The sequence below is a fragment of the Cervus canadensis genome, chromosome 1 (genome assembly GCF_019320065.1).
Source record: "Cervus canadensis isolate Bull #8, Minnesota chromosome 1, ASM1932006v1, whole genome shotgun sequence".
Classification (NCBI taxonomy): Eukaryota; Metazoa; Chordata; class Mammalia; order Artiodactyla; family Cervidae; genus Cervus; species Cervus canadensis.
In genome coordinates this window covers 25,783,830-25,810,850 of record NC_057386.1, presented here as the reverse complement: position 1 = coordinate 25,810,850, position 27,021 = coordinate 25,783,830, and the positions used below count along the sequence as shown (strand labels likewise).

Sequence of the window (27,021 nt, the reverse complement as noted above, 5' to 3'; positions counted from 1 at the left end):
AAAAAACTGAATTTTATGATATGTCAATTATCTCAAAAATTGTATAAGAGGGGTTAAAAAAAAAAACCCGAGTACAGTGTCTGGCCTAAAAAGCCTTAATAAATGATGGCTAGTTTTGTATTTCTTACATCCAAAGAGTGCCCCCTCCCCCGAAACCCTGGCAGTAGGAGTTCAACAGGAGTTAAAGGATGAAGACAGACACTCAGACTCCACCTCCCTTTTTGGCCACACCAGACCTGAAAAAGGGCGGCTGAGGCACAATCAGCAAAACAAATCAAAACCCAAACCCTCTGCCTGCTGTTTACACACAGACTATCCCTGGGAGAGGCTTAGGGTCCTCTTAGCATGCGCTTTACTCAACATTTCCAAACTGGAAGGCCCTGTCACATCACCTCATTTTGAAAAGCTGTAGAATCTGTGACTCGCAGAGGGCAGAACACTTGCCCGAGGTCACAGAGCATGTGGGGTGAGCATGTCTAGGCTCCCACAGGGCCTTGAGACCCAGGAAAAGCACTGGCTTCTCCCCGTGAACAGAAAGAGGGGTTTCGGGCATGGGGTGTGGAGTAGGCCGAAGGAAGGAAGCAAGACTGACTTTGATGAAACATGGGAGTAGGTGCTGGCAGGGAACCAGGAGTTAGAGGGACATGGCCCAGAAGGACCATGGAGTATGTGGGATGACATACTGCCTGGGAAAGCAGAAGCAAAGAGAACAGAGGTCTGTTTTCTCAGCAAGAACCAGAGGCACCCAGCCATCCCCCAGGCAGACAAGCACACTCGGTCTCTCTCTGCCCCACTTGGAGATGCACACACAGGACAGAGGGGTTGGCACTGGAGAATGACCCCTTGTACCCCAGCCAGGTGACTCCCTACCATGGCCACGGGGCCTGCAGGTCTCTGACCTGTGACATCAGGAGGTTAGAGCCCAAGGCCTTGTCTCCTCAGTTTCTGTCTGGCTTCAATCACATACCACCCTCCTCTTTTCTGGCTCCAGGGCTTTGGGGTGACCACATTGTCAGCTACACCTACCTGTCCTTTCCTCAAAAGGGCAGTGAGAGACATGGGCTTGGCCAGGTCCCTCAGAATTTGGCCTGAAAGCAGCATCATTATTCACTCAACAAACACCTCCTCGGCGAGCCTACCAGCACCCACCTCATCTGGTGTGACTTCCTTATACGAATCACCCCAAAGCAGACCCCACCCAGGTGAGTAGGTCGTCCTGAAAGGTGTGAAGGCTGGGCCAGTGGAGGACATGGGGCAAGAGACAAGGCCTCCAGCAGCCCGGGAAGTGGGCAGTGTTCTGCAGGAGCGTTTATCAAGGCAAACCCTACTGACAAAGGGCAGAGGGGGTTGCCCAAGACAGAGGGGGCGGACGGGCTGCGGGGGGTGATGGCTACAGGGTATAGCGTTCCTTTTGGGGAGGATGAAAGCATTCTAAAACTGACTGTGATACTAGTTGCACATCTCTGGGAATACATTAAATCACTGAACTGCACAGTTTAAATAAGTCAACTATATATGGTAGGTTAGTTTCATCTCAATATTAAGTTATTAAAAAAAAAATCATTTACCAAGGCCTATGTCAGGCAGTGGGAAAACAGAGATAAATAAGAAACTGCTCTCCCTCCATGGGTTCACAGTCCACAGCAAGCAAACAGGGAACAAATGACTTGTGAGGAGGCAGTGGTCAGGGAGGGGAGCACTGATGATCATGGGCACCGCTGAAGCAAAGACAGAGGCAGGAGCCCGTTCACCAATGGGGTTGGTTCGGCTGCCACCCTCCCTCAACTCGTCAGCGCTTCTCACTGAGGGCTCCAGATCAGGAACCCCTTCCACAAGCCTGGAAAGCCACACCCAGGGACACACGCTCTGAGCCTCCTGCTCCTCAGGGAACCTCAAGCTAGACATGTCCACCTGTCTTCAGTCCACAAGAAGGGTGCCCCAGACATGCAGCTGCTGCCCCCACTATTTCTCAAAGGGTCTAAAGATGGCAACAGCCAACCCAGCCATGCCAGGGAGTCCACAAGCGCCCCACACAGCCTCTGTCCCCACAGAGGAGGTTTACAAGCCACAAGCCAGAGGTTTGTAGGGCAGCATCCCTCCTGTTCTCACCTCACCTCCCCTGGGAGCCCCCAATGACCTGACATACAGACTCTGGTGACCCCAAAGGCAGCTGGCACAGGAAGTGGGCTCTAGAAACTCCTAGTGGCCCGTAGTTTTGTTGCTATTTTCTGCCTGGGTGACTGGGGTTTACTTTAAGGGGCAGGGGGACAGGAGAAGCAGGTAATTCTTCTTGATACTGAGGGCCCAATGGATGGGACTTTGGAGTTCTGCTTCAAGCAGGCCACTGGGAAGAAGCCCACTGGTCCAGTCCCTATGCAAAAGTCACCATCTGGGACCACCTGTTGGGCCTCTCTCCCTTCCATTAAACTCAGCCCTGCCTCACACACCAATAAACCAGAGGCTGCACTTCCGCTGACCTCTGCAAAGAGGCTGCTTGCTGGTGGCTGGGGCATCCTCCTCAGCCCAAAGCCCTTTCGAAAATGCTCACTTGACATTTCTGCTTCGAGATGAGGTGGATGTAACGTCCCTATGCCTCCCACTAAGCACAACTAAAAGCCTGGACACTGCATGTTAGACAAACCTAAGGAGACTTGAAAAGCAGGAGAGAAGACTGCAGAGGGGCTGGGTACTCAGGAGTCGAGGCACCACCGGGAGCTGTGCAGCCTGGGTTTCTTTTGGCCTCACTGTCCCAGATTGGGGTCTGGAGGAGAGGCCATATGGAAGCACCAAGAGGCACAGACAGAAAAAGCCCCAGAAAAGGCTCTCCCTAGTCAAAGAACCAGGGAAGGGATGACTTGGCAAAACAGAGAACTCTTACAGAGTAATCAGCCTACCCCAGCCGGACAGAAAAGACACCGCCACACTCCCACCCTCCCCCAGCAGAGGCCAGACTTCCAGAGACTTCCTACTCAGTAGGGCGAGGTGTTGGGACAGCAGGCAGGGGCCTGGGACTGCCCTGCCCACCCAGCAGTAAAGGTCCCCTCCCCCTCCCTGATATCCGAGGAGGACACCTGAGGGGCTGCACCCCGCCCCCTATGGCAGCAACCACGCACCTCCTGCCTCAAGTGTCCACGGAGCCCAGTGAGGAGCCAGACTCCTACCTCCACCGAGAGGCAGGAGGCAGCAGCCCTGCTTCCCCTGCTGGGCAGTACTAGAAAAACCCGACTGAAAGAGAAAGGTCAAACACAGCCCAAAGTCACCGAGCATGACACAAAACTGTCCAGGGTGAAAAATCACCATGATACCAAGAACCAGGAAGGTCGATGCCAACACCAGGTGTCAGGCGTGCCGGAATTATCTGATGGAGGTTTAAAGCTGCCGTGCTACATGGTTCAACAAGAAATTATGAACATGCTTGGAATACATGAAAACACGAGAGCCTGAGCAAAGAAACAGAAGCTGTAAAAGCCAGGTGAAAATTCTGAAACTGAAAAATATAATAACTAAATCAAAAGCTCAATGGATGGGCTCAAAAAGCAGAAAGATGGGAACAATGGAATGAATCAGTGAGCTGGAAAACAAAAGAACAGAATTGCAGAGACAACACAGAGAAGGCAGACTGAAGAATGAGAGAACAGAGTCTTAGGGAACCTGCGGGGCTGCAACAAGAGATTCAACTGTGTCATCAGCATCCCGGAAGGAGAGAACGATTAAAATACTAGGACTTCCCTGGTGGTCCAGCAGCTAAGATTCTGAGCTCCCAATGCAGGGGGCCCAGGTTTGATACCTGGTCAGGGAACTAGATCCCACATGCCGCACCAACAAAGATCGAAGATCCCACGTGCTGCAACTAAGACTCGGCACAGCAAAACAAATATTTTCTAAAAGTACTACTTACAATCATTGAAAAAAAAAAAAAAATGAAATATTAGACTTCCCTGCTGGTTCAGTAGATAAGAACCCACCTGCCAATGCAGGAAACATGAGTTTGATACCTGGTCTGGGAAGATTCCACATGCCACAGGGCAACTAAGACCACACTCCACAACTACTGAGTCCACGTGCTGCAACTGCACACCCAGAGCCGGTGCTCTGCAACAAGAGAAGCCACCGTAATGAGAAGCCCAAGCACTGCAAGGAACAGTAGCCCCTGCTCGCCGCAACTGGAGAAAGCCAGGGCACAGCACTGAAGACCCAGTGCAGCCATAAATAAGTAAACAAACATCCAACTACAACATAACCTAGGAATCACATTCCTGGGCATTTATTCCAGAGAAATAAAAGCTTACACTTCACAAAAACTGTACATGAGTGGTTACTGTCTCTTTATTTGTAAAGGCCAAGAAAAACCTGGAAGCAATGCAGATGTCCTTCAGCGAATGAGTGGTTAATCCGTGTACACCATGGAATACTAATGAGCAATTAAAAGGAAGCAACTGGTGACATACACAACTTGGATGAGTCTCCAGAGAATTAGGGTGAGTGGAAAAGTCAACCCTGAGGTTACGTGATGTACAATTCCACTGACAAAACATGGCTGAAATGTGGAATTTCTAGACATGGAGACAGACTTGCAGCTGCCAGGAGTTAAGGAGGCAGCAGAGGTAAAATATGAAAATATGAAAGAGAATAACCTACAACCTAGATTACTGTACCCGGCAAGGATCTCATTCAGATATGAAGGAGAATTCAAAAGCTTTACAGACAAGCAAAAGCTGAGAGAATTCAGCACCACCAAACCAGCTCTTCAACAAATGCTAAAGGATCTTCTCTAGACAGGAAATGCAAAAAGGTTGTATAAACGTGAACCCAAAACAACAAAGTAAATGGCAACGGGACCACACCTATCAATAATTACCTTAAATGTAAATGGGTTGAATGCCCCAACCAAAAGACAAAGATTGGCTGAATGGATACAAAAACAAGACCCCTATATATGCTGTCTACAAGAGACCCACCTCAAAGCAAGAGACACATACAGACTAAAAGTGAAGGGCTGGAAAAAAATATTTCATGCAAACGGAGACCAAAAGAAAGCAGGAGTTGCAATACTCATATCAGATAAAATAGACTTTCAAATAAAGGATGTGAAAAGAGACAAAGAAGGACACTACATAATGATCAAAGGATTAATGCAAGAAGAAGATATAACAATTATAAATATATATGCACCCAACATAGGAGCACCGCAATATGTACGGCAAACACTAACGAGTCTGAAAGAGGAAATTAATACTAACACAATAATAGTGGGAGACTTTAATACCCCACTCACAACTATGGATAGATCAACTAAACAAAAAATTAACAAGGAAACACAAACCTTGAATGACACAATGGACCAGCTAGACCTAATTGATATCTATAGGACATTTCACCCCAAAACAATCAACTTCACCTTTTTCTCAAGTGCACACGGAACCTTCTCCACAACAGATCACATCCTGGGCCATAAATCTGGTCTTGAAAAATTCAAAAAAATTGAAATCATTCCAGTCATCTTTTCTGACCACAGTGCAGTAAAATTAGATCTCAATTACAGGAAAAAAATTGTTAAAAATTCAAACATATGGAGGCTAAATAACACGCTTCTGAATAACCAACAAATCATAGAAGAAATCAAAAAAGAAATCAAAATATGCATAGAAATGAATGAAAATGAAAACACAACCCAAAACCTATGGGATACTGTAAAAGCAGTGCTAAGGGGAAGGTTCATAGCATTACAGGCTCACATCAAGAAACAAGAAAAAAGCCAAATAAATAACCTAACTCTACACCTAAAGCAATTAGAGAAGGAAGAAATGAAGAACCCCAGGGTTAGCAGAAGGAAAGAAATCTTAAAAATTAGGGCAGAAATAAATGCAAAAGAAACTAAAGAGACCATAGCAAAAATCAACAAAGCTAAAAGCTGGTTTTTTGAAAAAATAAACAAAATTGACAAACCATTAGCAAGACTCATTAAGAAACAAAGAGAGAAGAACCAAATTAACAAAATTAGAAATGAAAATGGAGAGATCACAACAGACAACACTGAAATACAAAGGATCATAAGAGACTACTACCAGCAGCTCTATGCCAATAAAATGGACAACTTGGATGAAATGGACAAATTCTTAGAAAAGTATAACCTTCCAAAACTGAACCAGGAAGAAATAGAAGATCTTAACAGACCCATCACAAGCAAGGAAATCGAAACTGTAATCAAAAATCTTCCAGCAAACAAAAGCCCAGGACCAGATGGCTTCACAGCTGAATTCTACCAAAAATTTAGAGAAGAGCTAACACCTATCTTACTCAAACTCTTCCAGAAAATTGCAGAGAAGGTAAAAACTTCCAAACTCATTCTATGAGGCCACCATCACCCTAATTCCAAAACCAGACAAAGATGCCACAAAAAAGAAAACTACAGGCCAATATCACTGATGAACATAGATGCAAAAATCCTTAACAAAATTCTAGCAAACAGAATCCAACAACATATTAAAAAAATCATACACCATGACCAAGTGGGCTTTATCCCAGGAATGCAAGGATTCTTTAATATCCGCAAATCAATCAATGTAATACACCACATTAACAAATTGAAAGATAAAAACCATATGATTATTTCAATAGATGCAGAGAAAGCCTTTGACAAAATTCAACACCCATTCATGATTAAAACTCTCCAGAAAGCAGGAATAGAAGGAACATACCTCAACATAATAAAAGCTATATATGACAAACCCACAGCAAGTATCACCCTCAATGGTGAAAAATTGAAAGCATTTCCCCTGAAATCAGGAACAAGACAAGGGTGCCCACTCTCACCACTACTATTCAACATAGTGTTGGAAGTTTTGGCCACAGCAATCAGAGCAGAAAAAGAAGTAAAAGGAATCCAGATAGGAAAAGAAGAAGTGAAACTCTCGCTGTTTGCAGATGACATGATCCTCTACATAGAAAACCCTAAAGACTCTACCAGAAAATTATAGCTAATCAATGAATATAGTAAAGTTGCAGGATATAAAATTAACACACAGAAATCCCTTGCATTCCTATATACTAACAATGAAAAAACAGAAAGAGAAATTAAGGAAACAATACCATTCACCATTGCAACAAAAAGAATAAAATACTTAGGAGTATATCTACCTAAAGAAACAAAAGACCTATACATAGAAAACTATAAAACACTGATGAAAGAAATCAAAGAGGACACAAACAGATGGAGAAACATACCATGCTCATGGATTGGAAGAATCAATATTGTCAAAATGGCTATTCTACCCAAAGCAATCTATAGATTCAATGCAATCCCTATCAAGCTACCAACGGTATTTTTCACAGAACTAGACCAAATAATTTCACAATTTGTATGGAAATACAAAAAACCTCGAATAGCCAAAGTAATCTTGAGAAAGAAGAATGGAACTGGAGGAATCAACCTGCCTGACTTCAGACTCTACTACAAAAGCCACAGTCATCAAGACAGTATGGTACTGGCACAAAGACAGAAATATAGATCAATGGAACAGAATAGAAAGCCCAGAGATAAATCCACGAACCTATGGACACCTTATCTTGACAAAGGAGGCAAGGATATACAATGGAAAAAAGACAACCTCTTTAACAAGTGGTGCTGGGAAAACTGGTCAACCACTTGTAAAAGAATGAAACTAGAACACTTTCTAACACCATACACAAAAATAAACTCAAAATGGATTAAAGATCTAAATGTAAGACCAGAAACTATAAAACTCCTAGAGGAGAACATAGGCAAAACACTCTCCGACATAAATCACAGCAAGATCCTCTATGACCCACCTCCCAGAATATTGGAAATAAAAGCAAAAATAAACAAATGGGACCTAATGAAACTTAAAAGCTTTTGCACAACAAAGGAAACTATAAGTAAGGTGAAAAGACAGCCCTCAGATTGGGAGAAAATAATAGCAAATGAAGAAACAGACAAAGGATTAATCTCAAAAATATACAAGCAACTCCTGCAGCTCAATTCCAGAAAAATAAATGACCCAATCAAAAAATGGGCCAAAGAACTAAACAGACATTTCTCCAAAGAAGACATACAGATGGCTAACAAACACATGAAAAGATGCTCAACATCACTCATTATTAGAGAAATGCAAATCAAAACCACAATGAGGTACCATTACACGCCAGTCAGGATGGCTGCTATCCAAAAGTCTACAAGCAATAAATGCTGGAGAGGGTGTGGAGAAAAGGGAACCCTCTTACACTGTTGGTGGGAATGCAAACTAGTACAGCCGCTATGGAAAACAGTGTGGAGATTTCTTAAAAAACTGGAAATAGAACTGCCATATGACCCAGCAATCCCACTTCTGGGCATACACACTGAGGAAACCAGATCTGAAAGAGACACGTGCACCCCAATGTTCATCGCAGCACTGTTTATAATAGCCAGGACATGGAAGCAACCTAGATGCCCATCAGCAGATGAATGGATAAGGAAGCTGTGGTACATATACACCATGGAATATTACTCAGCCATTAAAAAGAATTCATTTGAACCAGTCCTAATGAGATGGATGAAACTGGAGCCCATTATACAGAGTGAAGTAAGCCAGAAAGATAAAGAACATTACAGCATACTAACACATATATATGGAATTTAGAAAGATGGTAACGATAACCCTATATGCAAAACAGAAAAAGAGACACAGAAATACAGAACAGACTTTTGAACTCTGTGGGAGAAGGTGAGGGTGGGATGTTTCAAAAGAACAGCATGTATACTATCTATGGTGAAACAGATCACCAGCCCAGGTGGGATGCATGAGACAAGTGCTCGGGCCTGGTGCACTGGGAAGACCCAGAGGAATCGGGTGGAGAGGGAGGTGGGAGGGGGGATCGGGATGGGGAATACGTGTAAATCTATGGCTGATTCATATCAATGTATGACAAAACCCACTGAAAAAAAAAAAAATTAAAAAAAAAAAAAAGAGGACAGGAGGACTGTGACAATGTCCTGTAATGTTATTAATATAAGATGCAGCCACTGGGGGAAACTGGGTAAAGAATACACAGGATCTCTCTGGATTGTATCTTACAACTGCATGCAAAACTATAATGATCTCAAAATAAAAACTTTAATTAAAAAATAATAAAAAACCAAAAACCTATTACTTTAGGAAACTCGTTCCACACACACAGGCATATGCCTTCTGGAGGAGGACCCACTGCAACCCAAGAGCAAAGAGGCTTAGCCATGAAGGCTTCTGCAGTCCACAGGGGCCAGCCCCAGGCCAAGCAGCCTGCCATAGCCTCAGCTGCACTGCGTGAGCTCACTGGCTGGCCACCAGCTTCTCCTGAAGCCACAGGCACACGCAGTTTCTGAAGGCTGCAGACTGGACCACGAGAGCTTCTTCATCCCCTCCCCCTACACCACCCTCGGGGCAGGTGTGGGTTGCATCAAGCCAAGTGGGCGGGGTGGGCTACAGGCAGGGAAAGAGCAGGCACCCAGCCTGCCTTACAGAGCATCACCCAGCTGCCACCCTGATGCTGCCCAGACACATCCAGGCCTCTGAACACAGCTGCGTAATCACAACCAGCCCCACGGTGTCAGGCATTACACGCTGGGCTCTCAGCTCCATGGGGCCCATCTGAGGCTCAAAGAAAGGAGGCATATATGACAGACTGCTGACAGCTCACTCTTCTGTCCCCTCAGATTCACCTGCCCCAGAGTGCGAGGGGCCCTGAGAAAAGCAGACATATCACACAGTATGGTACCCACAGAAACGTGGGTACCCACGCCTGTCATCCTAAAGGCCCCACACACAAGCACCTCTCCTCCATGGACAGGAGTAACCCCTTGTCTCTACTCAGGTCCCTTGAAGTAGAGTAAACAACCCAGAGCCAGCTGCTTACTGAGAACTTACTAGGGCTCCCCTCCTCCAAGCTGTGCCCATACTCACACCTCCCGTGAACAGAAAACTGTCTTCTGGCCTCGGGGCTCTGCACACACAGGCCTCTGCAGAGAGAAAACCCCACCCTGCAGCCACGCCCTGCTTACCCCGAGGCCGTTCTCCAAGCCCCCCCCCCGCCCCCCCCCCATCTCCAGCCCTCCTGCTTTCACATCCTGCCTTTGTCCAGCAAGGTGCCCAGTGCAAAGTAGGGCTGCCTGACATGTGAGTCAGTGGACACACTGAGGCAGCACTCAGCTGCTCCCCGCTTGTCCTCCAGGTGCTACTGCAAGGCCTCTGAGCCAGGACAGGGTGAGCCCAGGCCACACCTCTACCTTCCACACACAGAGCCCGGTCACCAGGAAGAACCTGTCCATCCCCAACACCGAGGGACAAGCTGAGCGCTGAGCAGCACGTGGACAGGCTGGCCTCCAACTGTCCTCCCTTTCCTGAATCCAATCCCCACCAACACAGCATGCGCCATGGTGGCCCCGATAGAAAGCACGGACGACGCAGGAAAGCCGGCACTCGCAGAGCAGCCAGGCGGCCACACGTGGAGAGAACCCGTCTCCCTGCTCCTCCCTGGTAATACCACAGCCAGACATGGAGCCTAAAGAGACGACAGAGAGCAGCAAACTGGTGTGGGTTTGGAGCTCAAGCCAAAGGGGGCGGAGCTTAGGGACCAGCAGTGTTCAGGGGAATGAACCCCAGAGTGGACCTGGTAGGTGAGATGGTCCCAGAACAGCATGGAAGGAAGGACTATAGAGCATTCAAGGCCAGCCCAGAGGGGACCCCAGGATGCCTGACTCTGAGGTGGGGCAAAGCATGCGAACCCCACAAAGGCACCCTCACACAAGGCTGGACATGTCAACTCCAAGCACAATGACCAGCCTCATGAAAGTTCTTCAAGGAGAGCAGTCCCACACAGCCTTGAAGAAAGACCCACATTGTGGGGGCCAGCGTTCCAGCTCGGGAACACTCCTGGGCCAAGCTGGAGGATGAGGAGCTGCACCGAGGCTGGAGGTGAGGATCTAGTGAATGCTCCGAGGATGGGGTGTCAGTAGACTGAAGCTAAGTAGTTATAAGGTTGGCTCCCTGCTCTTCTTTTCCCCAAAAGTTTTTGTGGAAACGCTTCCATGTGCTCATAGCAAACAGGCTTTTCAATATTTTCTGCATTTCTATTCCAAAAGGAGAAACGATGCCTGGGTAGCAGCCATCTGGCTATCTTTATGAACATGTAAATCACAGGGGATTTCAAGGTCACCTGTCTTTTCGGGGACATGTGGAGGTAAGTCAGTAACACGAAATGTGGGCACACGTCCAGGTCAGTCTGAAGCCTCACCCTCACCTTGAACTGGCCACCCGAGAAAGAACACTCCATCTAGGCAGACCGCAAAGGGAGGCCTGTCCCACCTGCCTGACCCACACCTGGGTCAGCACACGCCTCCACAAGCCAGTAGGGCAAGACCCCAGGAGCGTGGGCTTCTCACTTAGAACAAACCTGCTGGGGCAACCAGGTCAGCCATCCCTGCAGATCCCACCTCAGGCTTCTCCTCCCAACGCCACGTGGGCCACTGTACTGGGACTCATCTAAGGGTCTCGAGCCCTCAGCAGAGAACACTGTCCTGCTGCTTTACAGCCATTCAGTTCTAGACCCAAACTACACTCCTCCACATGGGCACACCTGCTGGCATGAGCTTCCAGGGCATGTCATCTGCCTCCGAAAGCCAGCAGAGTCATCGGCCACTGCCAAAACAAGCACAATCATGGGGAAGCCCCTGCACCCGATTCAACACCATCAGGACCCAGGGTGAAAGAAAGTGTGGCTTCTGAGTGAGAAAGGGGAGCCACCAGGTGAGTGGCCCTGAGGATGCACGCTGCAATCGAGTGGGCGCGTGGGAAGGCTTTCTGAAATGCCCTTCAGTCTGCTCTGCCACCCAGCCGTCCTACTCCCCAGCGCCAACAGAGTCAACACCCACGGCTTACGGGGCAGGTCACTGCTCCAGGCACTTCACTCACGCGCTCTGCCACTCCTCCTCATCTCACATACAAGGAAACCACAGTGTCTCAGCAAGTGTGAGTCAAGGCCACCTAGCCCCGTATCATGCCTCCGACCTCTGGACGCTGGCCACATCAGTGAGCCACTCCCAGGAGTAAAAGCTGGCACCACCGCAGCAGGATGCACAACCCTAATGGGTATTCTAGTCCTGACCTCGTCACTCAGGGCCTCCCCAGACATCCCTCCACCTGAGGCCTGGGACCTGCGTGGAGCCCTGATTCATGGTCCCTGTAAGGAGCTCACCACAGAGTGGACCACCACGAGCCACCGTCCCTGGAGCTGTCCACCCAGCGCGGCCAGGCACCAAGGGCTGTGAAGGGGCTTAGGGAGCGGACAGAGGCCATGGGGCTCTTCCTCGGAAGGGGGAGTCTTCCCTATCTGTGCACACAAAGACAGAAGTGCGAGCACAGGCTCCCACCTTCGCCCAGAAAAAGCAGAGCCTCATAAGTAGAGCGACTCTATCTATTTAGCATCCAAATTGGGACACTGGGAAATGAGCAGGGATCCTACTAATTACACCAGGACACGTGGCCCTAAAGAAAGAAACTTACAAGAAACGCAGTTTACACATCTCTGCTGCCAAAGGTCAGGTTGCAAAGACAACAGAGCCACTGAGAATACCTACAATGAGACAAAGACACAAAACGTGGAGCTAAGGGTAAGGACCTCAGCAGCAGGGAGCAGAGAGGAAGGATGTGGAAGAGACCTCCATGAGGAGCAAGCACAGGCCAACGGCAGAGATGGAGGTCAGGGAGGCCAGCTGGCATGTGAGGAGCCCCACGCTCCCCCCAGAAGCAGCAGAGCCTCACACATAGTGCCACCCCCTCCCTGGGAGCATGTTACAGAGCGGGGCTCCCAGAGGGGAGGGCACATCCCAATCGGCCATGCGGCTGGAGCCTTTGGGGCCCTCCTCCAGAGCTCTAAGCCCAAGAACCCTCTGACAGTCTCACCCCTCAGCCAAATCAGAAGTAGCACTGGACAGAGCCAAAGACAAGCAATACTTGATGAAATAATCACCCGAACGCCAACTGCTCTCAGCACAGAACACATCCACACTGCTGCCACACACCTGACCACGGCTGAGCCCCAAGCTGTGTGTGCAGACATGCACCTGTGGGTGCGACAGGGCGAGGTCAATGCCACGGCAGTCCAGCACGCTCCTGGGGACCTGGGGTAACTAGGATGGAGCAGAGGACGGAGGTGGAATCTGCAGTGTTAGCTACACATGGGCAGCAAATGCCAAGCCAAAACCAACAGAAATACAGGAAACAAAGACGTCAAATAATGGTTTGGGTTGGGCTTCCTGGTGGCTCTTCCCTAGTAAAAACCACGCCTGCCAAGCAGGAGATGTGGGTTTGATCCCTGGGTTGGGAAGATTCCCTGGAGAAGGGAATGGCTTCCCACTCCAGTCTTCTTGCCTGGAAAAATCCCATGGGCAGAGGAGCCTGGCAGGCTATAGTCCATGGGGTCGCAAAAGAGTTGGACACGACTTATCAACCAAACAACAAGCAGAAACCAAAACTGAGATGGGGTAATAATGGCTTTGGGTTATTTTTGTAACAACTTACTTTTTTGAGGCATAATTCACATACCATACAACTCCTCTGTTGTACAACAGGCAAAATTCAATACAAATTCAGGTTTGTATTGCATCCATCACCACCATCAAGTCTAGAACAGCTTCGTCACCCCAGAAAAGAAGCCCTGTGCACTTTAGCTGTTATTCCCACACACTCTCCCCCAGGGTCCCCAGCAGCCACTAACCTGCTTTATGTCTTTACAAAGTTGCCCAATAGGGACTTTTCACATGATTGGAATCAGTAACACATGGTCTTTTGTGCCTGACTTCTCTCACGGAGAGTATGCTTTCTAAGCTCAGCTGTGCTGCAGTGGGTGCTTGTCTCACTCCTTTTCATGGCCAAATAATATTCCACTGTGTGGACGGACCACATTTGTTTACTGATGACACTGGAGTTGTTTCCCCTTTTGGTGACCGTTGTTAAAAATCCTTTAGGAGAGATCAAAGAAGAAACAACAGCGGTCTAACTGACCCCAAGCCCCTTGGCTATTGGCTCCCAGCAGCTTCCCCACACCTCACCATTCAAGGGTGCACCAGTGTCTCTCTGCATCGCCTGGCCTTCAGCTCCCACGGCCCCCTACCCCAGGACATCAAAGCCCCAGCTTAGCTCCTGCTCAACAGGATCTTCAGGAGGGAATGGAGGTTGGGGCAGGGAATGGCCTTGGCTGCTCCTATACACAGGCACAGCCCCTCCAGGTCCTCATCCTGGACTCCTCCATCTGCCCATGCCATCTCTGCCCCTGCGGCCCGCTGTCCACAGTGCTGAGCTCTGGCCTGACTAGGTGCTTCCCAGCACAGTTCACAGCAGATCTCCATGGGACCCAGGAATACCCCCACAAGCCAATCTCCACCCTGAAGACCTGAGGAGTCAGATAGATGTGTGTTCACAGCAGCACGATTCACAAAAGCCAGAGGCAGAACAGCCCATGTGTCCCTCTACAGACAGACATAAACAAAATGGTCTATGCCATAGAATGCAATATTCATCCAGAAACAAGCAGTGCACACTGATTTCGTGTTACCACGTGAACTCTGAAAACATGCTCGGTGCAAAAAGCCCGACAAAAGGTCACAATTTCTACAATTCCATTTTGATGAAATATCCAGAATAGGTAAATCTGTAGGGACAGAAAGCAGACTGGTGGCTGTTGAGGAGGGGGGGTGGGAAGTGGGATAAAGCTGCTCAGTAGTAATGGATGTTCTTTTGGTGTGATGAGATGTTTACATTACAGAGTGCTAGTGACTTCAGCATATCGTGATGAGATGTTTTACATTACAGAGTGCTGGTGAATTTAGCATATTGTGAATGTGCTAAATCCAAGTGAACTGTACCCTTTAAAATTATTAATTTTAGACTTCATGAATTTTACCACAAAAAAACAAAAACTCACATTCAGAGCTCACTGGATCCCAGGCCCCGAGATGGGAAGGCATGCAGTTGCCAGCCTGCTGGCCACCACCCCTCATTCCCCAGCTCAGCTGCCTGCTCACCCCTCTGCCCACACACATGCCCTGCAAGTCCAGTCCATGCCCAGGCCTCCTCCCTGGACTGCAGCAGCTGGAGCAAGAGGGGAAAGGAACACTTTAAAAAAGAAACCCTTCTCTGTTTGGGCTTGACTAGGAGCCCGTGGCCACGGGATTTTTGGAACATGACGCCATTTGTGGCAAAGGGAGGAATGCTAGAGAATGCGTGGGACAAATTTTGGAGCCAATGGTTTTGCAGGAAAAAGTCACACCCTGTCCCTCAAAAAGCAATGCTTCCTATAAAGTGACAGGTAGGACAGGAGAGTCTGATGAAAGGAAGTAAGAGAGAGACAGGAAATGTAACACGTTCAGCCCAAGCCTCGCCTCCACCCCACCCTTCCCAGCACACACACACTCTGACAGGGCAGCTCCCAGACATGAGGGGCCAGAGATCTAAGGTCCAGAAGGCTGGCCTGAGCCCACTCAGGTTCATTTGGGAACCCTGGGAGGAAGGTCCAGGTCAGACTGTCTGCGCAAGTTCCAGGACCTCTTTCCATCTCAGTTTTCTTATCTTTCTAATTCATAAGGCTGCCGTGAATGTAAATGAGTTAGCAGTGGCCGGGCACACAGCAATTACTGTCAGCTCTGAATCCCACCACTGCCACAGAAAATAATCCCAGCGCACATCCAACTAAGCACATCCATCCCAGCGCACTCCTCCAACTAAGTATAAAAAACCACACCAGAGACGGCTATGTGGCCGGTACGCTGGCCCCATTCCCAGAAGAAACCCTAAGCTCACAGGTTTCCAGGAGGCAAGGGAGATGTGGGGATGAGAGGCAACCGGCTGTCTGCCGAGATGGCACCTGCCTGTTGACAAGCTAGATTGCAAACTCTCACAAGGAGCCACGTCTGCTCATTTATACCCCACAGAAGGGTGCCCTTGGCAAAAGGCTCCACCCCCTGAAAGAGTGTGTGATCCCTAAAGGATGTGGGGCAGTGGGGGAGGAAGCCAGAGGACCCACTTGCCAGCTGAGGCAAGTTATCAAAGCTGGTGACCCAAGGGCCTGGCCCAATCTCCTGCTCACTGCCCAACTCAGTACTAGGCCCAGGCTGCTCTCTATGCTCCTCCGGCCCTTTCACCCAGGCCCAGTGCACGAGAACTTGGACTCCTAGACAACTGCTCCCAGGGGCACCTGCAGGATAAGCAGCTTCTCTTAACCCTCTGCCACCTTGCTGATGGCAACAGAGACACTTCCACACAAAGTGACTTCTGAAATTGGGGCCTGCCACTGCCATCCGACTACACAACTGCCCTCCCTGGGATGGGCGCCGTGCGTTTCTCTGGGCTCAGCAGGTGCTCAGGGGTGGCTGCTGCCCCAGCTGCTGGCCTCCAGAGCAGCCCACACCCTCCAGGGGTAGGTCTTAGCCCAACGTATCTGGCCTCTCCAGTTTTGTTGTTGTTGTTTTTGCCACACGGTGCAGCATGTGGGATCTTAGGTCCTTGACTAAAGGGATGGAACCTGTGTCTCGTGCAATGGAAGCACAGAGTCTTAGCCACTGACCACCAGGGGAGCCCTGCCTCTTCGCTTCTTGTACTCTAAAAATTCTTAAAATTGGCTCACTCTTCATACTTAAACACATTCTGAAAATCAAACCCACACAAGCAAACGGACTGTGGTCCTTCCAATCCCTGGGGGCTGATGTGGGGCAGCTGCTAAGTGGTGCCAAGCAGCTCACAAGAGAGGGGCAGCCTGGGCTTCTGTGGTGTGGGCACCAGGTAGACAGAAAGAGTTTGAGGGTAGCCATGCTGCAGAAGCTCATCACAGAGGCAAGTCCCCTCTCTGGGTCACCACGTGCCCACCACACACTGAGGCATTTACAGAGCTGGGGCTTGCTCTTTCCTGCAACCCCCATCCTCACAGGTACACAGACATGGGTCTTGTTGCAGCCCCCATTTTCAGAGAAGGGATGCAGACACTTAAGACTCTGAGTAAGTTGCTTAAGCAGCATAAGACCCAAATCTGAGCTGAAAGCCCCCGTCCTCAACCCTCCCATTCCCTTACCCGAGCACGTGTGAACTAAAAGCGGGACTGTGTCAGATTTGTAGGTCAGAGCGGTCCCCAAGCGGAAGACCCACCAGCTCAGGTAGAGAGGCTCTGAGAGTGGCACCCGGGGGACCTGGACTCTTTCTCTGGTTCACCTGGGACTCCCAGCAGCTGCTACCCTGCCCGGCCCCTTGAGCTGTGCACCAGGACACTGGGAGGGGAGAGAACATGAAGTCTCCCGGTTCCAATCAGAGCTTTAGGATCTGAAGATCAAGGACACAACTATTTCCTGATTCAGAATCCCTCAGGGGAAAACAGTGCTTCCCGTTCAAGGCTCACCAAAGGTGTGGTCACTGCAACAGGCCAGCAGCCTGTCCAGGAGACGTGCAATACCCCAAAGCTGAGACGTTAGAACCTGCAAAATGCTCTGCCCTTCCCATGCCCCCCACCAACTAAGGAATCCAAGTCAGGGCAAGGCCCTGTCTCTGACAGCAAAGGTTAACATTTGCTTTCAGACACAGAGTGGACAAACAGAACTCTGAAAACTCCACACTGGCCTTCCTGTGACCTAGACTGAAACTCTCTGGGTCTCAGTGGCTCCATCTGCTAATGGGGACAATCCTTCACCTGCTTAAGGGTGGGAGCATCACCCAGCCCCTCAGGCCCCTTCTCCTTGGGGTAGGAATTAGAAGTCTGTCAAACAGCTTCAACTTAGTTTGCAGACCTCGGCCTCCTACTGAAACCGTAACAGGTTAACAAGTCACAGTGGCCTTCCCAGGAGGAGGGAGGCCGGGCTCCTGGCCGCACATAGGCTGGCAAGGGAACCAGGTGGAACACAGCCCATCCCTAGGCAGCTCAATGACCTCAGGCTGATCTAACCAACCCTGACCGGTTCTTCACATCCCTACTCCACAGGTAGCCACGCTGTCCCCAGCCCTGCTCGCCTCCCCAGACACTCCTGCAGACAGTGGAAGGAGGTCACAGAACACACAACCCTTGGATCCAGGGCGACTCAGGCTCAGGAGGACTCCACAGGCCTGTCCACTCACCCTCACTACGAGCTGCCTCCAAGTCGGGGGGCAGGACACCACTCAGCACAACACACACACAATGCTGAGTGAGGGGAGGAAGGAGCCAGAAGGGTTACAGGCTCCAGGCAAGAATCAGGCTATGGTTTCATGTGAACTAGGATGACCCTGAGGAAACCAGCAAGTGGTTTGGAAGAGTCTAGTCCAGTCTCCAGAGACAAAATGCCAAGCCCCTGGCTCTCTTGCCCCCAAAGGAAGTAAGAGCATAATAATAGTGGAGCTGGTATTTGGGGGTCCAGCCCAGGGCAGCTGTGAAAGAGCCCAGACCATTTCACAGAGCCCTCACTGCTAAAATCAAAGGCACCACAAAATCTCAGGCAGTCTTCAAACCTGCCCCTCGTACTCTCAGGAACAACTGGAGGGCCCATGCGTGGGAAACAGAAACAAACGGCTGAGCAGCCAAGCACCAACTGCATGTCGCCCAGAACCGTGTCACTTTTTCTGTTTCATACACATTTCTGTATGAGACTCCTTTGAGTAAAAGGCTCTGCAATTTAAAGTTTGAAAACGAGTGACCTGGTTCAACCATGTCGTCTCAGATGGGAAAGTGATACTCAGAGAGTAAGTTTTCAAGGATAAAGGAAGCCTGTTTTCTCAGATTAACTGCTTCGAAACCAGTCCCCAGTGCTCCCCACTCCTCCCTATGTCCCACCTGCCGCCCACAGCAGAGGGATGGAGGCAACAGAAGTGCAATATCCTCTAGTCTTTCCTCCCTGGCTCAATGCTCTCTCTTCTTTCAAGTCTAGATGGCAACTTGGTAACAACTTAAAGATGGGTATTCCAAGTCAAATTTATTTCAGCTAAATAGCATCAGGGTGCCAATGATCTGAAGAGAGCCCAAACAAAGGCTGCTCCCCACAGCAGAGGCCCTTGACATCCTTTCCGGAATATTAATTACCGCAAAGGGATTCGGTAGCCTCCACAGGCCTGGTCAGTACTCTCCATCCATTCCATTAGTGAACTAGACCGCTCCTGAGAACAAAATGTGGGCAATGGCTTTAGAGGTGGGAAACCGAGGCCAGAAGAACATAGGCGACCTTTCTGGGTCACTCTGCAACGTCTGTGCCAAGAACAGAACACAGGTCTTCCATTGTAGCCCTTCTGCATGGCAAGGGAACAAGAACTCGGAAAGAAAGGTCAAGTAGCAGGCCAGAACGCTGGGAAAAGCAACTAGAATGCAGCTGCAGAGCACTGGATGAGCAACACAAAGGGTGGTGCGGGATGCAGGCAGCACACCTCCATGTGCCCCCATCAACCCACCCTCGGCTCTCACTCGCTCCCCAGAGCATGTGTCTGCTAAGCCCTGACCAGCCAGCACCCTGCTCTCCTCCTGCCCTGGCCAGAGCTCTCAAATACAGTAAAAGGAGTCACCAAAAAAGAAGTGACTTTCAAAAAAAGAACCCCCTGAAGCTGGCAAAAACACACCATAAAGGGATGCAGATAAGAGTATCAGTACCCAGCTGATACTCTTTTTGTAGCTCCAGGACTCCGAATGCGAGCTGAGGAGAAAAAATCCACAGGCACAGCCTTCCTACCCTGGAGTTTCCCGGAGGGTCTCAAGAACCCAGCTGTGGGCCAGGCCACTGCAGCCAGAGCCGCCCCATTCATCACTGTAGACAACAGCCACACGTGGCCACTGAGCACTTGGAATGAGGCTAGTCTGGACCAAAGGTGCTGTAAAGGTAAAAGAGCATATAACAGCATCTTTACATGTTGAAACGGTAATTAATGTTTTAGATACATTAGGTTAAATATAATTAAAATTAATCTCACCTATTTCTTTTTACTTTGTAGCAACCAAAAAATTTTACATTACGTATCTGGCTTGCATTACGGTTCTACTGGACAGGACTGGTCTAACCAGGCAGGGGCAGGGGGCACAGGGTGGCAGTGGGTTGGGGGTTGGAAAGCTACATATGCTCACTCCAGAGGCCAAATCTAGCCCACTGGCTACTTTCTCTTAAGGTCCCAAGACTGAGAATAGCTTTTACATTTTCAAATGGTTATATAGGTACCTACCTAAATGCCTCAATTTTGCCTGTGGGCCTACAAAGCTGAAAATATTTTCTGACCCTTTAAGAAAGTATTTGCCAATCCCCAGACTCTAGAAACAAAACAATCAGATACTCACTCCAGAAACACTAGAAGCAGAGGGCAGGTTTAGGATTTGTGTGTGTGTGTGTGTGATTCTTGATTTTTATCAAGACAAAATTCACACCACATAAAATTAAGCACTTTCAACAGAACAGTTCAGTGGCATTTAGTACATTCATAGTGTTAGGCAAACAGCATCTCTAAGACATTTCATCCCTCCAAAACAGAACTTTGATCCCATCAGAAGGTACACCCTGTTCCCCTCTAAGCAGAACCCTTGCAACCACTAATCTGCTTTGTGTTTCTACAGATTTACCTGTTCTGGACATTTCATATAAATGTAATCATACAGTATATGACCTTTTGTGTCTGACTCTTTCACTTAATATCAGTTTTTGAGGGTCAATCATGTTGTAGCATGTCTCATTACTTCATTCCTTTTTATAACTGAATGATATTGTATTGTATGGACAGACAATAATTTCTCTGTTCATCCACTGATGAATATTTGGGTTGGTGCTACTTTCAGCTATTGTAAATAGTGCTGTTAGAAACATAGGCATAAACTATTTGTTTGAATACCTGTTTCCAATTCTCTCGGGTATATGCTAGGAATGGAATCACTGAGTCACGTGCTGATTCTTTTGAGGAACTGCCAAGCTGATTTCCACAGCAACTGTACCATTTTACACTCCCAGAACAATGCACAAGGGCTCCAACTTCGCCACATCTTCACCACACTTAACACTTGCCCGTTTTCTTCTACAGCCATCCTGGTGGGTATGAAGTGGTACTTCACTGTGCTTTCAATTTGCACTTCGCTAATGACTAACGATATTAACCATTTTTCATGTGCTTGTTTGGTCATTTGTAAGGTCTGGGACTTCTGGCACACCCTTTACCAAACTATCTACCAATCTGAATAATCACAAATCTTCTAAAATGGGTGGGCATGAAATCTTTCCTTTGTTTCTGAGATAAGTGTTAAGTCAAATAAAGAAGTTCCATACTCTGGAACATCTAAGAAAGTCACAGAATAAAAAGAAATGATGAAATGACTGATGAAATGATTCACAAGGAGAACAAAGCCTGGTCTATCCACCTCTATGTCCTGGATTCCTACCCCAATGCCCCAGAAGCCCCAGCATCAGAGTATGAGCACAGCAAGTGGCAGAATTAGACTGGGGGGCTAGGGGGAGACACAGGAGGACTGAAGCGCTGGCAAAGATCAAGACTAACCTCCTTTTTCTCCTGGAGAGAGACAACCCAGCCAAGGTCCCACCAACAAAACAGTGCTAGACCAGGGACTAGAACTGAAGTTTGGTGATTTCTTTCACAAAAAGCCATGCTTAATGGGTGCACAAGTCAGTTGGAGAGGCAGACATCCAGCCAATACCCACTAGGAACCCAGGCTGGGATGAGGACCTGGAAGCCAAGACCCCTCAGTTCCAGATCTGCTGCTCCCACTGACCAACAAGCCCTCCTCATCTCGTTTCACTCTACACAGCCTCGTGAGTAGCTCCATTCACTCCTATGACATCAGAATTCCCACTGAGCCCCAACCCCTCCTCCAGCTCTAACCAACTACCTGAGTGGGTGATTCCACCTCAGGATCAAATTGGGCCTCCACCTCCTTGAAGTCAAATTTACCGCTTCTTTTACTCGGGAATTCCCTACTCCCCCAAATCTACTCCAAATCTGCTATTCTCAACTGCCGTTAAAGGTACTTTTACCCAATCAGGTTTCCTCAATTCCCACCTCTGATCGACTGCCAATGTCTTGTTCCCAGTGTCAGCACTGACCTGGAGAAGACCTTTACAGACATTTACCTGGACTTCTTCAAGAGCATCTATTAGAGCTTCTGCCTTTAGCCAGAATTATTATCTTCCTAGAACACAAACCCAATGGGTTAAAAAGCTAAGCATAGGTAATTCTCTGGAGGTCCAGTGGTTAGGACACTATGCTCCTTTCACTGCCAAGGGCCCAGGTTAGATCCCCCGTCAGAGAACTAAGATCCCACAAGCCACACAGTGTGGCCAAAAAGAAAACCAGAAACAAAGTTAAGCATAAAAATAATATTTTCAAAAAAAAAAAAAATATTTTCTTACTTATAATAAAGAAAATATTAGAGGCTATTTTATAATGCTGGAAATAAAACTTTTATAAGCATGAGATTAAAACTACAAACGAAAAACATGGAAACTTAACTGCATTCATATTTAAAACTACCATATAAAGGCTTCCCAGGTAGCTCAGAAGGTAAAAAATCTGCCCGCAGTGTGGGATACCCCGGTTCAATCCCTGTTCGGGAAGATCCCCTGGAGAAAGATACGGCAACCCATTCCAGTATTCCGGCCTGGAGAGTTCCATGGACAGAGGAACCTGGCAGGCTACATACAGTCCATGGGGTCACAGAGTTGGACACGACTGAGCGACTAACACACATGTGTAAGGAGAGAAAAAACCATACATTCACTTAAACACACTATATAACAGGTGCTGAGCCTGCGTGCTGTAGAAGCCCGTACGCCACAGGACGACCCAGGGTACCAAATTAATATCTAGAGTGGGAGTCAGCAAACCATGGCTCCAGGCCAATCCTCTCAACTGCCTGTTTTTGTAAATAAAGTTTTACTGGAAACAGCCATACCCCATAGTTTACATCTTGTCTACAGCAGCTTCACACAGTGGCTTTTGTGGTACAGTGGCAAAGCTCCATAGTAGCCACAAAGGTCTATGGCCCACAAGGCTGAAACATTTACTATCTGACCTTTTACAGAAAGTTTGTGGACTCCTGACCTAGAATATATACAGAAAACTCCTACAACTCAATGGGATGAGGGGTTGGGGGGACTAACCTGATAGAAAAATGGGGAAATAATATGAAAATCCACAAAAGAAACAAAATATATCCAACAATTATTATTAAAAGAGGCTTAACCTCACTAGTAACTTGGGAAATTACTATAGAACTAAACCATTTGATAATACCCAGTCGTGGCAATGATAAGATATAGTCTTTTCCAGAAGACAATTTGATGATTATCTGTAAATATATATATATATATATATATATATAATGCACTTTATATCAATTCACTCATTCTATTTTTACAGATCTGCCCCCAGAGAAATACTTGCACTTGTGCGTGTGCAAGTGCGCACACACATACCCAAAAGCAATTAGAAAGCTGTTCATTGACGCATTCACTATCTATAACAAAACCAGTAAAGAACCTCGCTTCCCAGCAATAAGGTAATGGTTAAACTATGGTACATCCCTGACGATACAAAATGCAAAACAAGTTTGGTATACTGATATGTATGTATGACCATGAAAATGGCTACAAGACATCACGGCAAGGGAAAAAAAAAATTAGGTGGCAGAGCAAAAATGCACACAGTTTAGGTTAAAAAAGATTTTTTTCACTGTACTTGAGTCCATATGTATGCAGAGAAATGCACAGGAGAACAACTAAAGTATAAACGCCTTAAAGAGGAGGTAGCCTCGATGATCCCTGATCTATCTTCCAGCCTTGACCGTCTAAAATAAGCTCGGGCCGGAGGGGCAACAGGAAGCAAGGACTTGGGGAAGACTGATGGGAACCGATTGGCTGAGGTTTCCTAATGGAGCCATGAGGATGGGGGGGGCGGGGGGGCGGGTGGAGGGCCGGATGCAGGGAGCAGCAGCTAAGGCTGTTGGCAACAGCCCTGAGTCTCCCTCCTCTTTTCAAGAGCAGTTTCTTCCTGAAAGATCCCAGGAGGTAGAAGCCTGGTGTAATCCCTCCAGGCACAAATAACCCAATCATTTCAGAAACTACCATTCCACTTGTGCCCGGGAGGGCCCAGGCCTATTTCAAAACCTACACTTCAACTGTGAACACACTGCAAGAGTAAGATACTTTTAAATTTGCAACATCCACCCAAGAATCCAATTAATAATCAGCATTTTTTAAACAGATACATTTCAAACATGCAGATTTCATTCCAGTTCAACTATGCTTAAGAATCAGAAAACAAGCCCTTTGAGGTGTAAACACCCAATTTAAGCAGCTGCCTGGAATAACTAGAAAACTCTCAGAATAACCCTTGCCAAGACCAGAAACTTTCTAAATTCAAGTTTACTATTCTGCAGGTGATTCTTTTTTTTTTTCCTGCAGGTGATTCTTGTTTGTTTTTTTTTTTTAACTGTAAAAGGAAAAAGTTTACTAAGATATCACGCCTCGCTTTTCATAACAGCCTGGTGAGGGAAGAGAGCCAGGGGTTGCTACTCCCAATTTATGGAGAAGGAAATGAAACTATACCGAGCAAACAGATTTGTTCAAGGTCACGCAGTTGCCAGTGACAGCAAGCCTACAAGCTCGGTCTCCTGAGTCCTGGTCCAGGACCCTCATCGCCACAGTAACTGCTTCCCCGGGCGAGGAGTCCGGTGGAGAGGAGGGCATGTCCCTTAGAAGCCCACCCACCACCGAGACCACCGGGAAACGGGCCCTGAGGTCCTGACGCTCTGACTCCGCGGCCCCGGGTGTGGGGTGTCGGTACCGGGAGTCTTTTCCTGGCCGCTGGGGACGGCGGCGGGTCCCGTGCCGTCATCCCTGCCAGGCCACCCACTCCGCAGCGAGAGAAACGGCCCGCCCCGGCCACTCGAAAGCGGCGAGCCGGTGGAAGAAGCGGCCGCGACGAGGTCAGCTCCCAGCCCCGCGCAGGGGGACCAGGGAGACCTCGAGGAGACGGGGGCCGGGGAGAGGCCGCGTGGGGGCAGGACGGCCTGGGAAGCGGGAGTGCTCGCGCCGGGCCGCAGAGCCCAGCTCCGGAGGGGCCGGCCGCCCCAGCAACCCCGCCCGGGCACGCGGGACGGCCCGGCGCCGCGCTGTGGGCGGGTTTCCGCCGTCGAAGCCTGCGAAGCCCCCCGGGGACGAGAGACGCGGCCGGGAGCGACGACTCTGGGGGCGGGGAGGCCGCGAGCCCCTCCTGCCGGCGGCCCGGGGTCGCGCCCGGAGCGAGACCCGGACCCAGGCCGCCCCCGCCCGGAGCCACCGGCGAGAGATGGGGGGGGGGGGCGCAGAGCCGGACGGCCGCAAGCGGCCCCGCGCTTTGTTCCCGCGCTCGGCCGGGGGCCCCGAGCCGCCGAAACGCATGAGTCACCCGGCGGCGAGCGGAGGGCGCCGCTCGTCCCGCGGGCGCCGCTTTGTCCGCCCCTCCCGCGTCTCCCGCTCACCTGCGTCAGGTCCTCGTCGTTGAGCAGATGCGACTCGCGGGGCTTGAAGCAGTTCTGACACTTGCTCTTGTTGAAGATGTTGGCCTGGAATTTCCTGCACGGGTTCTCCTTGGCCGCCGACATGGCCGGGCGCGGGCTCAGGCCGGGCGCCGCCGCATCCCCGGCCGCCGCCTCCAGCCGCGCACGCAGGCCAGAGCCTCAGAGAGCGCGCGGCCCTCGCCGCCCGCCCGCGCCGCCGCCGCCGCCCGCCGGCCCCGGGCCCATGGACGCGGCCTCGCGCGCCCGCTCCCGCTCCCACCGCCCCGCCGGTCCCCGCGCTCGGTGCCCGCGCAGCCCTCGGCGCCCGCGGCCGTAGCGAAGGGGAGCGGAGCGCCGGGCGCACTCCGGGGCGGCGGGCGCGCGCGAGGCGACGGGCCAGCGCGCGGGGCGGGGCAGCGCGCGGGGCGGGCCCGCGTCCCGGCGCGATCGGCGCCTCGTTGGACCAATGGCAGCTCCACCTCCCGGCTAACAAAGAAACCCTCTAGCCAATGGGAGTCGGGGGAGGGACAGAAGGCGGCCTGGCGCAAGGTAACTTGTGTAGGCGGAGGAAGGTGGGGAGTGGTGGGGCGTTCAGGCTTGGTGGACGGGCGCGCGGCCGCCGGGCCTGACAGCTGCGGGGGCGGGGCCTGCCGGCGGGGCGGGGTCTGTGGGAGGGGCGAGGAGGAGAGGGGCCTACCGGCCGGCTCCGCAAACAGCTCTTGCAACCTCGCGGTCGCGCGCCCACGCGGAGAGGATTAGTTTGACACCCACTGGGCGCGGGCCCCGCGTGGCGGTCAGTAAGGATCCCTACAGTTCCAAATACTTGATATGCGCGAGACTCACAGCCTCCCCACCCACATTTTACGTGGGCGGACACTAAGGAGCGGAGAAGTTAAGGAGAGGGAGGTAGGGTTTCGAGGGGTGACTAAGAGGCGTCAGCCTGGAAGAGCTGTCAGTTCTATTGCGGGAGATTAGTGAGGGCTGACGCGATGCCAGCTACTGAGCCAGGCATTCCTGCCCCCATGACGTGCTGGAGGAAATTAAGGCTCCGACGCCCGAAGTCACTGGAGGAGGGAGGGGTCGCTGTGCTAGGCGGGCCAACTCTCACTCCAGTCGTCCACTCTCCTGCCTCCTAACCAAAAGACCACTTGGCGAAGACTGTAAAGGGGGCGCAGGCAGAAGGCTCAGCAGCCCAGAGAGGGGGCTCCTCGGGGAGATCAGGGGTGGCTTCAGGGAAGAGGGGAAATCCAAGCAGAAGGTGAGAGGTTGGGAGGGGCTGGTGTAAGGGAGGAAGGAGCCTGACGGGATGGGGCTGGCAGCCTGGACCTCGGGTTTCAAGCTCCGACCGGTAAAGGTCATCCTGCTGGCAGTCAGGAGTTCATCATCGGAGTTTTCAAACAGGGGGGTGAGCCAACTCGCCTCACAGAGAAGGTGACACCGAAGCATGTGTTAGTGGTGGGGACAGCAGCTGTTGCTTAGGGAATGGAAGGTTTTAGAAGTAGCAGATGCTTCCAGGGCTGTGTACTT

The 27,021-nt window shown here is 49.9% G+C and overlaps 1 protein-coding gene across 10 annotated transcripts in view; it reads right to left on the bottom strand.

Annotated features, from left to right (window-relative positions):
• LOC122443771 (myosin phosphatase Rho interacting protein) overlaps positions 1–25,887 on the bottom strand; it is a 94,907-nt gene extending 69,020 nt beyond the window's left edge. For 6 of the 10 annotated variants that reach the window (XM_043472326.1, XM_043472336.1, XM_043472347.1 and 3 more), the window contains exon 1: positions 25,477–25,886. In XM_043472326.1, the coding sequence (XP_043328261.1) occupies positions 25,477–25,599 (123 nt within the window). In that variant the 5' untranslated portion in view covers positions 25,600–25,886. The other 4 variants (XM_043472407.1, XM_043472418.1, XM_043472380.1 and 1 more) reach the window with 3 other exon arrangements.
• Between the last annotated feature and the right edge of the window lie 1,134 nt (positions 25,888–27,021).